At 42.2% G+C, this 12,976-nt stretch overlaps 1 protein-coding gene across 2 annotated transcripts in view; it reads right to left on the bottom strand.

The window, feature by feature from the left end:
* nat10 (N-acetyltransferase 10) overlaps positions 1-12,976 on the bottom strand; it is a 34,011-nt gene that overhangs the window by 16,053 nt on the left and 4,982 nt on the right. For both annotated transcript variants that reach the window (XM_080436712.1, XM_080436713.1), the window contains exons 3-16: positions 12,825-12,916; positions 12,554-12,725; positions 11,094-11,216; positions 10,056-10,117; positions 9,228-9,342; positions 7,601-7,708; positions 6,581-6,714; positions 6,372-6,465; positions 5,460-5,558; positions 4,810-4,946; positions 3,726-3,850; positions 3,053-3,203; positions 1,235-1,331; positions 347-463 (exon numbers count right to left, since the gene is read on the bottom strand). In XM_080436712.1, the coding sequence (XP_080292838.1) occupies positions 347-463; positions 1,235-1,331; positions 3,053-3,203; positions 3,726-3,850; positions 4,810-4,946; positions 5,460-5,558; positions 6,372-6,465; positions 6,581-6,714; positions 7,601-7,708; positions 9,228-9,342; positions 10,056-10,117; positions 11,094-11,216; positions 12,554-12,725; positions 12,825-12,916 (1,626 nt within the window). The remainder of the gene's footprint in view (positions 1-346; positions 464-1,234; positions 1,332-3,052; positions 3,204-3,725; positions 3,851-4,809; positions 4,947-5,459; positions 5,559-6,371; positions 6,466-6,580; positions 6,715-7,600; positions 7,709-9,227; positions 9,343-10,055; positions 10,118-11,093; positions 11,217-12,553; positions 12,726-12,824; positions 12,917-12,976) is intronic.

Below are 12,976 nucleotides of genomic sequence, written 5' to 3'. Positions count from 1 at the left end.
TTTGACACGATATTAAATACGTCTATGGGATTCAGAACGGGGGTGGAAAACTGCGAACCAGGTAGACAAACAAAGGATGTGTAAATGACGTCAGACTTCGGTGGTCTATTCAAAGTGCTTTACAGTATAAAAAATAAAAAATAATAAAAAAAAGTAAATAAAAATTATAAATACATAAAAGAAAAAAAGAGGTAGAGCAGCCGCTTGGGAATCTGAAGGTTTCTGGTTCGATTGAGTTAGTGTTAAAGTGCCCTTGAGCAAGACACCAAACACATTGTAAAGCATTTTGGATAAAAGCGCTATATAAATGCACCAGTTACACACACACACACACACAGCATATTACCTGCACCACAGCCAGGACCTCTGGTAGGGAGTTCTGTGTGGGCGGGACGGGGGGCAGCAGACAGAAGAGGTGGTGGGCCGGGGCGTCAGACAGCATCTGAAGGTCATTGGGGGAATTCTGGAAGCAGAGAGAACATGCAGTCAGACAGACAGACAGACAGACAGACTGACAGACAGACAGACAGACTGACAGACAGACAGACGACCATCACCTTCAAGGTGCAGTTGGACATTATATAAGTTTGTTGGAGCTTTCCAGACCATAAATAACACAAACATAATAATAAGGATGATCTGATAATTTCCAGCACCTGTGTGAAGTCAGGAGGACACTGTGATCTCACCTTATAGTGTGATGCTACATAAAGGATCTTATAGTGTGATGCTACATAAAGGATCTTATAGTGTGATGCTACATAAAGGATCTTATAGTGTGATGCTACATAAAGGATCTCATAGTGTGATGCTACATAAAGGATCTTATAGTGTGATGCTACATAAAGGATCTTATAGTGTGATGCTACATAAAGGATCTTATAGTGTGATGCTACATAAAGGATCTTATAGTGTGATGCTACATAAAGGATCTCATAGTGTGATGCTACATAAAGGATCTTATAGTGTGATGCTACATAAAGGATCTTATAGTGTGATGCTACATAAAGGATCTCATAGTGTGATGCTACATAAAGGATCTTATAGTGTGATGCTACATAAAGGATCTTATAGTGTGATGCTACATAAAGGATCTTATAGTGTGATGCTACATAAAGGATCTCATAGTGTGATGCTACATAAAGGATCTTATAGTGTGATGCTACATAAAGGATCTTATAGTGTGATGCTACATAAAGGATCTTATAGTGTGATGCTACATAAAGGATCTCACCTTATAGTGTGACGCTACATAAAGGGCCATCAGCCTCTGCAGGAAGGCCTCGGATGCCTTGTGATAACAGAAGAGTGTGTCTCTGTTCACGTAGTATCTGTGGAGCTGCTGTTAAGGCCAACAACACAACTAGATCATTTAAAAAATACACACACAACATCCCAACGGCCAATACAATGGGAGCTGGATCATTAAAAAAAACATATTGGAGGTTAAAGATCTGCACATCAAATAACTCCTCTTCACCACATTAAAGGACAACTTAGTTTTTTTACAACCAAGGTTTATATTTTAGCTGTAATTAAAGTAAATAAAAGATGTGTTATTTTTTTTAAATTTACTGTTTTCTATAGTTTTAGCAATTTTCACGATCTTTTTTTACAGTGGGCGGGGGCATTCTGTCCGGTGGCTAAATATGTCTTTTTTTACACAATATTATTATCTACAGTAGCTCTTCTAGCCCCCAATAACTCACATCTGGCCATCAAAGACCACAGGACATTTTTTATTGTGTAAAAGATATTTAGCCACCGGACAGAATGCCCCCGCCCACAGTAAAAAATATCGCGAAAATTGCTAAAACTATAGAAAGCAGTAAATTAAAAAAAAATAACACTCATCTTTTAATTACTTTAATTACAAGCTAAAATATAAACCTTGGTTATAAAAAAACAAAGCTGTCCTTTAAACCTGGCGTCCCTATTTTTAACCTGTCATTAAAGGTGACAATCCCCCCCCCCACCAAAAGAAAGGTTGTTAAAAAGCTCACAATGCGTTGCAGTACAACATGCCACGATGCAACGCATTGTGACATTCTTGGGAGCAAAACTGTAATGAGTGAGTGAGGGAACTGACATTTACTACTGTATGCAACTCCAACGGTGGGTTGGCAGAGGCAGGCCTTTTGCTCCACTTGGTGCGGGCACTTGACTGTCGCCTGGCACAGGGTGCTCCTTATGGGGCTCAAGCCTGCTTTTGTCACCTGTAATGACACGCACATTACATGTGTCCTTTACGGACGAGCACTGTGAGCGTTTTTGTGAGTTCTTATTAGTATTTTTTAATTGTCACGTGTAATAATGACATAATATAAAGGATACCAGGGTCAGGGCTCCCTCCACAGAGTAGTCTGACTATTCTGATGAAGAGCTAAATAAAACACTCTTAAAGGAGAATTTTGGACTAAAGTTTTCTTACCTTTTCTATGACGTTATGATATCTTAGGATGAATGGTACAGTAGAACATTTTCATAACTCCACCCCTGAGCCGCCACAGCTTAAAAGGTGCGCGGATAGGCCTTAGGTTAGATCACATATTTTAATAGCTTTTTTATTTATTTTTTTTGCCGAGATCTGACGTTCATAGTGACAGAACACTATGCAACCAAAAAAAAAAAAGAAAAAAAAAACAGAAGTCTCGCTAGACGAGATTGAAATCTCGAGATTTCAATCTTGTCTAGCGAGACTTCTGTTTTTATTTTATTTTTTGGGACAGTGTTCTATCACTATGAACGTCAGATCTCACAAAAAAAAATCTGGCAACGCTGGCTACAAGTCATTTTCAATGGAAGCAGCCAGTGACATGAAGCTACAAAGTGACAACCTACGCTTGTCGCTGTGTGACGTGCTAAGCCTTGTTGACCCACCTTTTCGTTTCATAATGACATGAAACAAAGAAACAAGACGGGCTGAAAACATAGGCTCCTTAGTGGAGATAGTAACCATAGTGCATCAGTCTTATCATATCAGTGCTCCTTAGTGGAGATAATAACCATAGTGCATCAGTCTTAGCATATCAGTGCAGCAGGTGAAGGATACAGCTCACAGGTCTGAGGGAGCGGACATCCTGAGATGAGTCTGGGAATGTTCAGACAGTCCAGACAGAGCAGCTCGTTCAGCCACTTCTCCACGGGGTCTCCCATGGCGTATCGAATGGACTCATGCAGTGTCACCTCATGGAGCGACCGAGCTGGGGAGTAGAGGTTAAACACAGTCAGGTAAACCAGGTGATGAACGAGGGACACTATAGACCCGCTTACCTGTCTGTCTGCCTACTCCACACTAACCATCGACAGAGTGGTCGATAGATCGATTAATGTACATACTTTACCTTCAACTTACTACTGTTGCTATTCTTAAGTATCTCTGTTATTATAGTTATTGCTGCTACAATGTTGAGGAACCGATTTTATTCTTGCGTACGCATGTCTCTATATGAGATTTGTTTTAACTATAAAGAAATCTTCAATCTTGAGGTATAACATACACACATCTCTTATACCTGTTTAACCTATATGTCTTTTAATCCGGGACAGCATTTGTGTCATTTTAGATGTTTTTTTTTTATATATAAAAAGGTGACGTTTTTCAGAAAACTGTTAGGATTTAGAGGCGTTTTTTAGAATGGGCCTCAGGTCTAAATGGTGGATTTATTTTAGAAGGTGTTTTTAGGGCCTCAGGTCTAAATAGTGGTAGTTGTAGGTGACCTTACCGGCGCAGAGCCTGGCTGTGTTGGCGATCTTGTTCTCTGCAGACAGGTTCTGCTGGCTTTCGGCACTCTGCTGTCTCAACTGCTGGATCAGCTTGAGGGAGAGAGAGCGTCCTGTTCCTTCATACCTGCATGCATGAGGGGGAGACAGCAGGAGTCAGACACACAAACACACACATAGTTTCATGAGGCAATGGACCCTCCATTAGAAAACATGGGAGAAGATAAGGGAATAAGTTTGTTGTGATTAGATTAACACATTCCATGCCAGAGTTTAATCTCATAATGTACTCACCAGTGCCAGCGTTTTATTGTTGTTTTTTTGTTTTTTTCATGTCGCCACAGACCTCGCTAAATAAGTTAAAAGTGCGCGTTCATTTGGTTCTAAACACACAGCGGATCTGTGAGAAACGGCCAGCGAAAACAGTTTCCAAATGCGAGCCGCCATCTTGAAGATACAGCCGATCAACGCTAAACAGTGATCAGCGAGGAGAAAAACAACAACCGAGAAAATCGAGTTTTAAACAGGATCCCAGACAGGAAGCGGATACGATCGAAAAAAACGGAACCCGAATAATTCCGTTTCCGACCGGAAACCGGAAACGGAAATGGATAAAAAAAATTCGGAAAGTGCACCTGGGGCAATTTCAATGGGAATCGGCGGTTCGCGTAGATCTACGCGACTGGCACGCTGCGGCTTTAAATAGGTTCGCGTAGATCTACGCGACTGGCATTCAATGTGTTAAGGGCAGAATTCTACAACTGTCTATACTGTAGGTTTGGGAGAGAGAGAAGCTATGATCTGAATTATAGTCATTCTTACACATTCTCTAATTGGATTAGCTGCTAGATGATGAAATTATAGTCAAATTAACCATCTTCAACGTGGTGTCTGTATTTTTGCATGTCGTAGGCAAAATCTTTCAAAAATTGCAAAAATAGCAGATCGTCGTATATGAGCTTGCACTGTAGATCGGCTGTTTTTGAAATAGTATTTAAGTTGTTAAACTGTTCCACATTTTGCTGGGGACCCCCTGGAACCCACTGAAGGACACCTAAGGTCCCCTAAGACAAACATGAAGCTGACCCGTTGATGGTGGAGGCCATGAAGACCAGGTAGGGTCCTAGCAGAGCCTTGACCAGGGGCAGAGGGATGGCTGCAGCCTCGTCTATCACCAGCAGCTCTGCCTGGCCCAGCTTCACCGCATCGGTGGGGTGGATGTACTGTTAACACACACACACACACACACACACACACACACACACACACACACACACACACACACACACACACACACACACACACACACACACACACACACACACACACACACACACACACACACACACACACACACACACACACACACACACACACACACACACACACACACACACACACACACACACACACACACACACACACACACACACACACACACACACCTGCTAATGTCAGTATCCACCCTGCAACAGCAAAGAGACTACAGTAGATGCTGGACAGGACTGTGATTAACGTATGTGGTAATATAGCAAAAATAGCAAATCTTGTAGATCAGCTATTTTTGCTATTTTGGGAATTATGGCTTTTTTGGTTTTCTTTCTATTGTGAGAAAGCAGTGGAAAGACATCAAGTGTGTTCAATATAGAGACAAAGAACAATTAAAAAACACTCACATGATGAGTCACATATTGTGCTGTGTAAAATGTGCTAACTAGCCCTTTAGAGGAGTTTACCTGAATGGTCTGACGATGCTCTTTGAAGATGTTGACTCGTACCACCGCCTTGTTGAAATCTGGATTCAGAGACTGAATGATTTCATAGTCCAGATGCTCCTACAAACACAACGGAAATTAAGTTGACATGATGCACTCATGACACACATTCCATCAATAACATACACAACATGTATGGTATATCATACAGACAAGTTAAAAGGAAAAAACAACAAAGCTTCAATGGGAATTGGCATAAATTGTACAATAATGTGGAACTCTACAGGAGGGATGGAACACAATTATTAAAAACATAATATTGCCTCAATATCGGAAAATCGGATATCGGCAAAAAAGCCAACATCAGACATGCCTACTATAACATCCATATTGACATTATCAGCCACTTGTTCTTCCTTACATACAGTATAACACAGTAATGCATGAGTCATGCATTCATTATGTTTATCTTGTTCAAATTGTTCAATTGTTTTCCTTTAACCCATGAAGACCTGGAACGCATCTGTGTCACTTTTTCATTTGAGCTAAAAAGCATTATTTTACACTTTGGGCTATTCAAAAATAGCAGATCTACAAGCTCATAGCGCGGCACCGAGTGCCGCGCTACGAGCTTGTAGATCTGCTATTTTTTTTAAATCGTGAAAATGTGTGCAAATCTTTGAATATATATATAATTTTAAAGCAAACATTTTTAACATTTTTGCTTCTGGGGGGTCCCTGGAACAAAATATTTTGAGATGGGGGTCGGTGGCCAAATAAATATAATTTCGGGGGTCCTTGACATGAAAAAATTTGAGAACCACCGATACAGAAACATACATTTTTCAGAATACTGTTAGATGGCATTTGTAGAATTGGCCTCAGGTTTTAAAGGGTTAATTGGTCAGCCGGTATACAGTGTATGTCTCCTACCTGATACTGCAGGGCATCGAACCCTTTGAAGAGGAACTCAAACATTGTGTGCAGGTTGTCGGGGCTGGGCGACGTCACAAAGATATTGGAGTATCTGGAAAATAAATCAAACCGTTATGAGCCGCAACAGGCTGAGCACAGTAAGACGTACGTCTCACAGTCGTTTTGTATGAATATCTGGACGCGTTACTAAGGCGTATTATTTGTACCCAAAGGCCACGGCTCCGGCCACTGCCAGGCCCAGGGCCGCAGATTTGCCTCTTCCACGTGCGGCGGTCAGCGCCACGGTGCTCCTCAGCGTCTTCTCTGAGATGGCCTCGATGAACTTCAGCACCGCTTTGGCCTGGAACACAGACCAGCATCTGGGTTTGACCAAGAGTATAATATATATACGAACACAACTGGCCCGTGTTCAGCTCATAAAGCGCTGTGTGTGGACACTGAATGAAAGTCCTTTATAAGTTTGCAGCGTCTGTGTGTTCCGCCGGTGTCTGTGTGTGATAAGGCAAGTGTAGCCAGCGACTAGAGATGCCATAGCCTGCAGGGGCTGTAACCATGAGAACAGGGCCTGTGTGCGTAACCGTGACAACAGATCCCATAGCCCGAACTCTGAATAGCCGGTGTTTACACAAAAGCGCTAATAAACAGCTTACATTTTGGGAACTGGGAAAAACGGGCTTCCTCACTGTCTGCATGTGATAATGGTCAATGCCCGTGTGCAAGTTCAGATCAATTGCTCAAACCCCCGGAGGAGAAAAATGCGGATTAGACAGAATAACGGAGGTCTCCTTAACGGTTAACCCATTCAAACCAGGAATGCATCTCTGTCATTTTTTGATTTCTTTGGGCTATTTTAGAAAAATCGTGAGAATTTGTGCAAACCTTTGGAGAAAAAATAATAATAATTACACACCTTTGCTTCTGGGGGTCCCCGGAACAAAATATTTTGGAATGGGGGTCCGTGGATAAATACATATCATTTTGGGGGTCCTTGACAAAGTTTGAGAACCACTGACATATATAGCAACATACGTTGTTTTTTGTTTTTTCTACTGTTAGGATTTAGAAGACATTTGTAGAACCCCCAGAAGCAAGGATTTGAGTTACAAATGTTTGCTTTACTTTTTTTTTTAATATATATATATATACACACACACAAAGATATGCACAGATTGTCCACGATTTTTCAAAAATAGCAGATCTACAAGCTCATAGCGAGGGGTGCTAACCTGGTCCATCGTTTTGCACCCGTCCACCAACACGCCCACGGGCTGGGTGTCCTGAAGAGACTCCTTCAGGTCTTTCAGCTCCTGTTCCTTTGGGGACAGACCCTCGTCCTGAAAGACATCACATACATACATATGACCATAACTTAATAGCATATACGAGACATGTCACCATGTACATAAACATACCATTTGTGTGGTAAAACTCTTCAACTTTAAAAAAAAAATTATGTCCATGCAGTATTTTTTCTCTGTATTTTTATGTTGATTTTAACTGTTTGGTTGCTACTATATATGTCTATGAAATTAATTGAACGACCCCAACGGAAACAAGTCCGCAAGGACTTTTTTGGTCGGACCTTTTAGACAAAAGTATTATAAATGTAACTGTGTTGTTTTATATTCTTTTGCCTAATAACATTTTCAATCAATCAGTCAGTGCTACGTTTTTATTTATAAAAGCAGTGGTGGAAAAAGTACTCAAATGCTTTACTTAAGTAAAAGTATCAATACTGCAAAGTAGAAATACTCTGTTGCAAGTAAAAGTAAGGTATTCAAAATTTACTTGAGTAAAAGCACAAAAGTATTGGTATCAAAATGTACATAAAGTACCAAAAGTAGAAAGTAGAAAATAGCCGATCTACAAGCTCACAATGGGTCGCATCACGACACATTGTGAGCTTGTAGATCGGCTATTTTCAATTGGCCGAAATGTATATAGGGCTGAAGTGGTTAATGTATGTTGTGTAATAATAATCTAAATCTGCAAAGTAACTAGTAACTAAAGTGGAGTAGAAGTAAAAGTATTGAAAATGGAAAATATATATATATTTTTTTTAATTTATCCCGCGATTTTTGTAACCCATTTTTTTCACCCAGTGCCAATTTCCTAAGTGATCCTGGGCGCTACACCAGCCCTACACCAGCACTACACCAGTCCCCCACAGCCAGGGAGGCCAGGGCCGAGCTCATGCTTCCTTCAATGCATGAGAGCCAACTGACCTTCTTGTCACCTGACAGGGGGGAGTTTCCCTGGTTGGACGTAGCGCGTGGAAGGAACACGTTATTCCAACCAGTTCCCTTCCCCTTCATCAGGCGCCCGGCTGTCATGGGGGAGGCGGTATAGCGACCAGGATTACTACATGTTTTTGTGAGGGTATTAACTACCCTAGGAGACACAGGGAGAACATGCAAACTCCACACAGAGTAGGCCCTTTCGCCGACCCCACCTAGGGTATGGGCGCTGATGACGCGGAGGAGAAGACACGCCCCCAGCGCCCCCGGCGGGAGTCGAACCCAGGACCTTCTAGCTGTGAGGCGACAGCGCTACCGACTGCGCCACCGTGCCCCTATGGAAAATATTCCAGTAAAGTAAAAAATCCTCAAAAGTGTACTTAAGTACAGTACTTAAGTCAATGTATTTAGCTACTTTACACCACGGTATAAAAGCCATACGTAGTTAGAAATATCTTGTAGTCCAAGATTCCTTATTCCTTATTCTTGTCAGCCTACGACCGGAACAGAATTCAGTGCGAGATGACGATTGGTTCATTAGCTTCATCAGTAAGGGCCAATGAAACACCTCTAGCTCGGGTTGCTATGGAGATTGCGAGTTGTTGCCAGACATTACCTGTGTCTTGGGAGGAACAGGTTTTATCTGTGCCATGTGACTGGAGATGGGCAGGATGTTGAGCTGGTCGTCGATCACAACACAAGTCTTACAAGATGCCAGAGACAGGATGAACCTGGACACAAAACGCAGCGCTCCATTAGATTTCCCTTTAAACCATATAATAACTAGAAAAAGTGCTCCTCGGAGCACAGGTCTCCGCCAGCTCAGGTACGTTATTCTGGCCTCCTGGTGGCGCTATAATAGGCCAATGTGAGAAGGGTGTCATTTCTTCTTGGGCCTTTCACGGCAATCGGACACTGCATTCATGATTTGAGGCAATTTGTTTTGCTAAATTAGACCTGCTGGTGGCGCTATAACAGGCCAATGTGAAAAGGGTGGCATTTCTTCCTCGGCCTAGTGGGACTGTGCGTGTGGAATTGCACGGAAATCGCAAGCTGCGTGCATACTTTGAGGTTTTTTGTTCAAAACGGACCAATCCTGCAAACTTTGGCAGCCAACATTAGGCAATGAGGAGGAAATATGGGAAATCGGACAGATCCGTGTTGATCACATGACTATAGAGATACTGTGTACCGATTTGCATGATGTTTGGATAAAATCTGTAAGAGGAATATTAAAAAATGGGTTTTGCACAAATCGGCCTCCTGGTGACACTATAACAGGCCCATGTGGAGTGTTTATGCAAAGTTTCGGAGCGACCGGGCCAACGGTGCTGGAGATTAGCTGGTAACACACGGACAGGACACATGGACGGACAGGGGGTAAAACAGAGACAATAAACAATTCAATGGATGAGTATTAAACGATAAAAGACAGCTACTGTACCTCTCATTGAATCTCCCCACAACATCCTGATGTGCTTCGGTCCTGTATCGAGAATGCACGTCCTAGACCAACAGCAAACACACTTTCATTTCAATACTTCGACACTATTTTTCTTATTGATCTACCTGTAGCACAGTTATCTTGTTTATACTGTTTGCACTGCTATTTTCTGCATTCTTGTTATGTGAACCTTTTTGGCATGCCGTTATTAAAAGGCAAAACATGCCAACATGTTCCTACAAAAGCAAAAATAGCACAACTACACAACACTGTTTAGCACGACAAAGTATATAGAGCTTAACACATTGAGTGCCATAAACGGTCCGGACCGTTTTTGGCCCATTTATTTTTTTATATATTTTTCCCACGTGGGGCGCTCTAACGAAACTTTGGGATCATCCAAGGAGTCTCTGAGAAGGAGAGGCCGAATGTGGATCCATGTCAAAAATCCTTCCGGTCGGCCGCTCCAATGTTAACTCCTTGACTAAAAGCTTAATATCTCCATTTCTTTTTAACGTGGTGGAAGTGAGCCGTTTTCGATCGCCGATCACTCTGCAATGGAGGATCGCGTTAGAAATATTATTGTTCCAGGTGTTAGTCGGGACCCTCCGCCGTCTCACACGCACGCTTTGTTTACATGCACTTCCGCGTCGGGGCTTCTACAGCACGAAACATATCAACGTAAGTGGATGGAAGATATGCAGGAACTTAACGTACCCTATTTTAATAAACCTCTGGCACACAATGTGTTAAGTGGTTGAAGTGAACATTAACCCATTAACTGCCAGAGGTATTTTCATATTTTTTTAGCCAGTGCCAGAGTTTTTCATTGAAAAAAAAAAAGTACTCAGGAGCCGAGATACAGAATTTTTAAGTTTTAAGTTAACAAGGAAGTGGATAGGAGTCTAGATCTTCGAAAAAAAACATATCTCCTTGGTCTTTGGGTCAAATTGGGAAAAAAAAACGTGGCGGCTTTAAATAGGTTCACGTAGATCTACGTGATTGGCAGTGAATCAGTTAAGTATAGATGAACCTTACCATAGACATGGTGTACAGCTGCTTCAATGAGTTCATTGTCCTGAGCAGAATGACCACGATCCCCCCTCCTTCAACCGTCTCCACCGTTCTAGCCAGGAGGTTGGGGGTGAGGGCTTCAAAGTCCTGCAAACGTGCAAAGAAGAAAAAGGTGAAATATGCACACATTATGCAAAATGTATATATATATATAAATAAATTGACCCAAAAGTAACAACAAAACAAAGTATTTCCTTGCTTACGACAATGAAAGTAGAAGAAGTATAGAAGTTCGCCTCGGAAAAAAAATGACAGTATTCCATAAGGTAACCGGAAGACTCGCCCCAAAACACACTCGCCCCCATTCTATATACACCGCCGGATTTGCCCCGGGGCTTTTTGGGGCGACTGTGTTTTGGTACTCCCCCGTTGTTGCACCATGGTAAACAATGGAAGTGTACAAACAAATAGAATCACTTCTCGGTCATTGCATCGTCTATTTCTCACTTCAAATGTTTTCAAAAACAATTCTTGAGAGCAACGTTTAGTTGTAAATGACATTGTTTGTTTGTTTACATGGCTGTCATGTTGGATTACAGCAGTGGTCCGGGGACCACCTGTGGTCCTTGGGGGGATACCAGGGGGTCCCCAGCAAAATGAGTTAACATAGCGTCACAATCATTTTAACCACTTAGCTTTGGCTATTCAAAAATAGCAGATCTACAAGGAGCTTGTAGATCTGCTATTTTTGAAAAATCTTGAAAATGTGTGCAAATCTTTGAATTTATATATTTCTTTAAAGCAAACATTTTTAACTCGAATCTTTGCTTCTGGGGGTCCCTGGCACAAAAAAAAACTAATGGGGGTCCGTGGCCAAATGTATATAAATGTAGGGGTCCTTGGCATGAAAAGGGTTGAAAACCACTGGATTACAGCATAAAACCAGCGCAGGTTGACATGAGTGTTCTGAGCCTTTGGTTAGACAGAGGTCTGTTATAGAGCTCATCGGTCATTATCAAGCAATAACAGAGCGCTGAATTCAGCGATTGACCAATCAGAATCAAGCATTCAACCAAGCCGTGTAATGAACAGTACAAACACGTCACAACAACAGATGCTGAACACAGCAGTTTTCATAAGCAGTATACAGACAGTACACACACACACACACACACGTAGGACACACACACACACACACACACACACGTAGGACACACATGAACACAGCCGTTTTCATTAGCAGTATACAGACAGTACACACACACACACACACACACACACACACCTGTAGGACACACATGAACACAGCAGTTTCCATAAGCAGTATACAGACAGTAAACACACACCTGTAGGACACACATGAACACAGCAGTTTTCATAAGCAGTACAGACAGTACACACACACACACACACCTGTAGGACACACATGAACACAGCAGTGCTCATAAGCAGTATACAGACAGTACACACACACACACACACACCTGTAGGACACACATGCCGTATGTGTTTCCTAGGATCTTGTGCGTCTCGTTGTAGTAGCAGTAGCGGATGTTGGTGGCGGCGACGAACAGCTCAAACGGATCGTCCTGGTTCAAGCTCAGGGTTCCGGTTTTGATCTTCTTCTGGAGATGCTTCATGCGCTTCTTTCTGTTGCTGTTGATGCATGAGACAACGTCACCGTTTATTCCTCCATGTTCATAATAATGTAGTCAATGGTGGTAAAAAATCCACCGACAGAAAGAGGATGTTTACCTGCTGAACCCAAGCTCCTTCTTGTAGCACCAGAGGACGGAGGGCCGCGCCCTGACAGTGGCTTTGGACAACATGTGATGCAGAATGACCACCTGGGAGAGAGAGAGAGAGAGAGAGAGAAAAAGAGAGAGAGAGACCCTCTGCTCATGAGA

Source organism: Gymnoscopelus braueri (genome assembly GCF_963280865.1).
Source record: "Gymnoscopelus braueri genome assembly, chromosome: 9".
Classification (NCBI taxonomy): Eukaryota; Metazoa; Chordata; class Actinopteri; order Myctophiformes; family Myctophidae; genus Gymnoscopelus; species Gymnoscopelus braueri.
The sequence above is the reverse complement of the archived record's forward strand: the minus strand, read 5'-3'. Positions and strand labels throughout refer to the sequence as shown.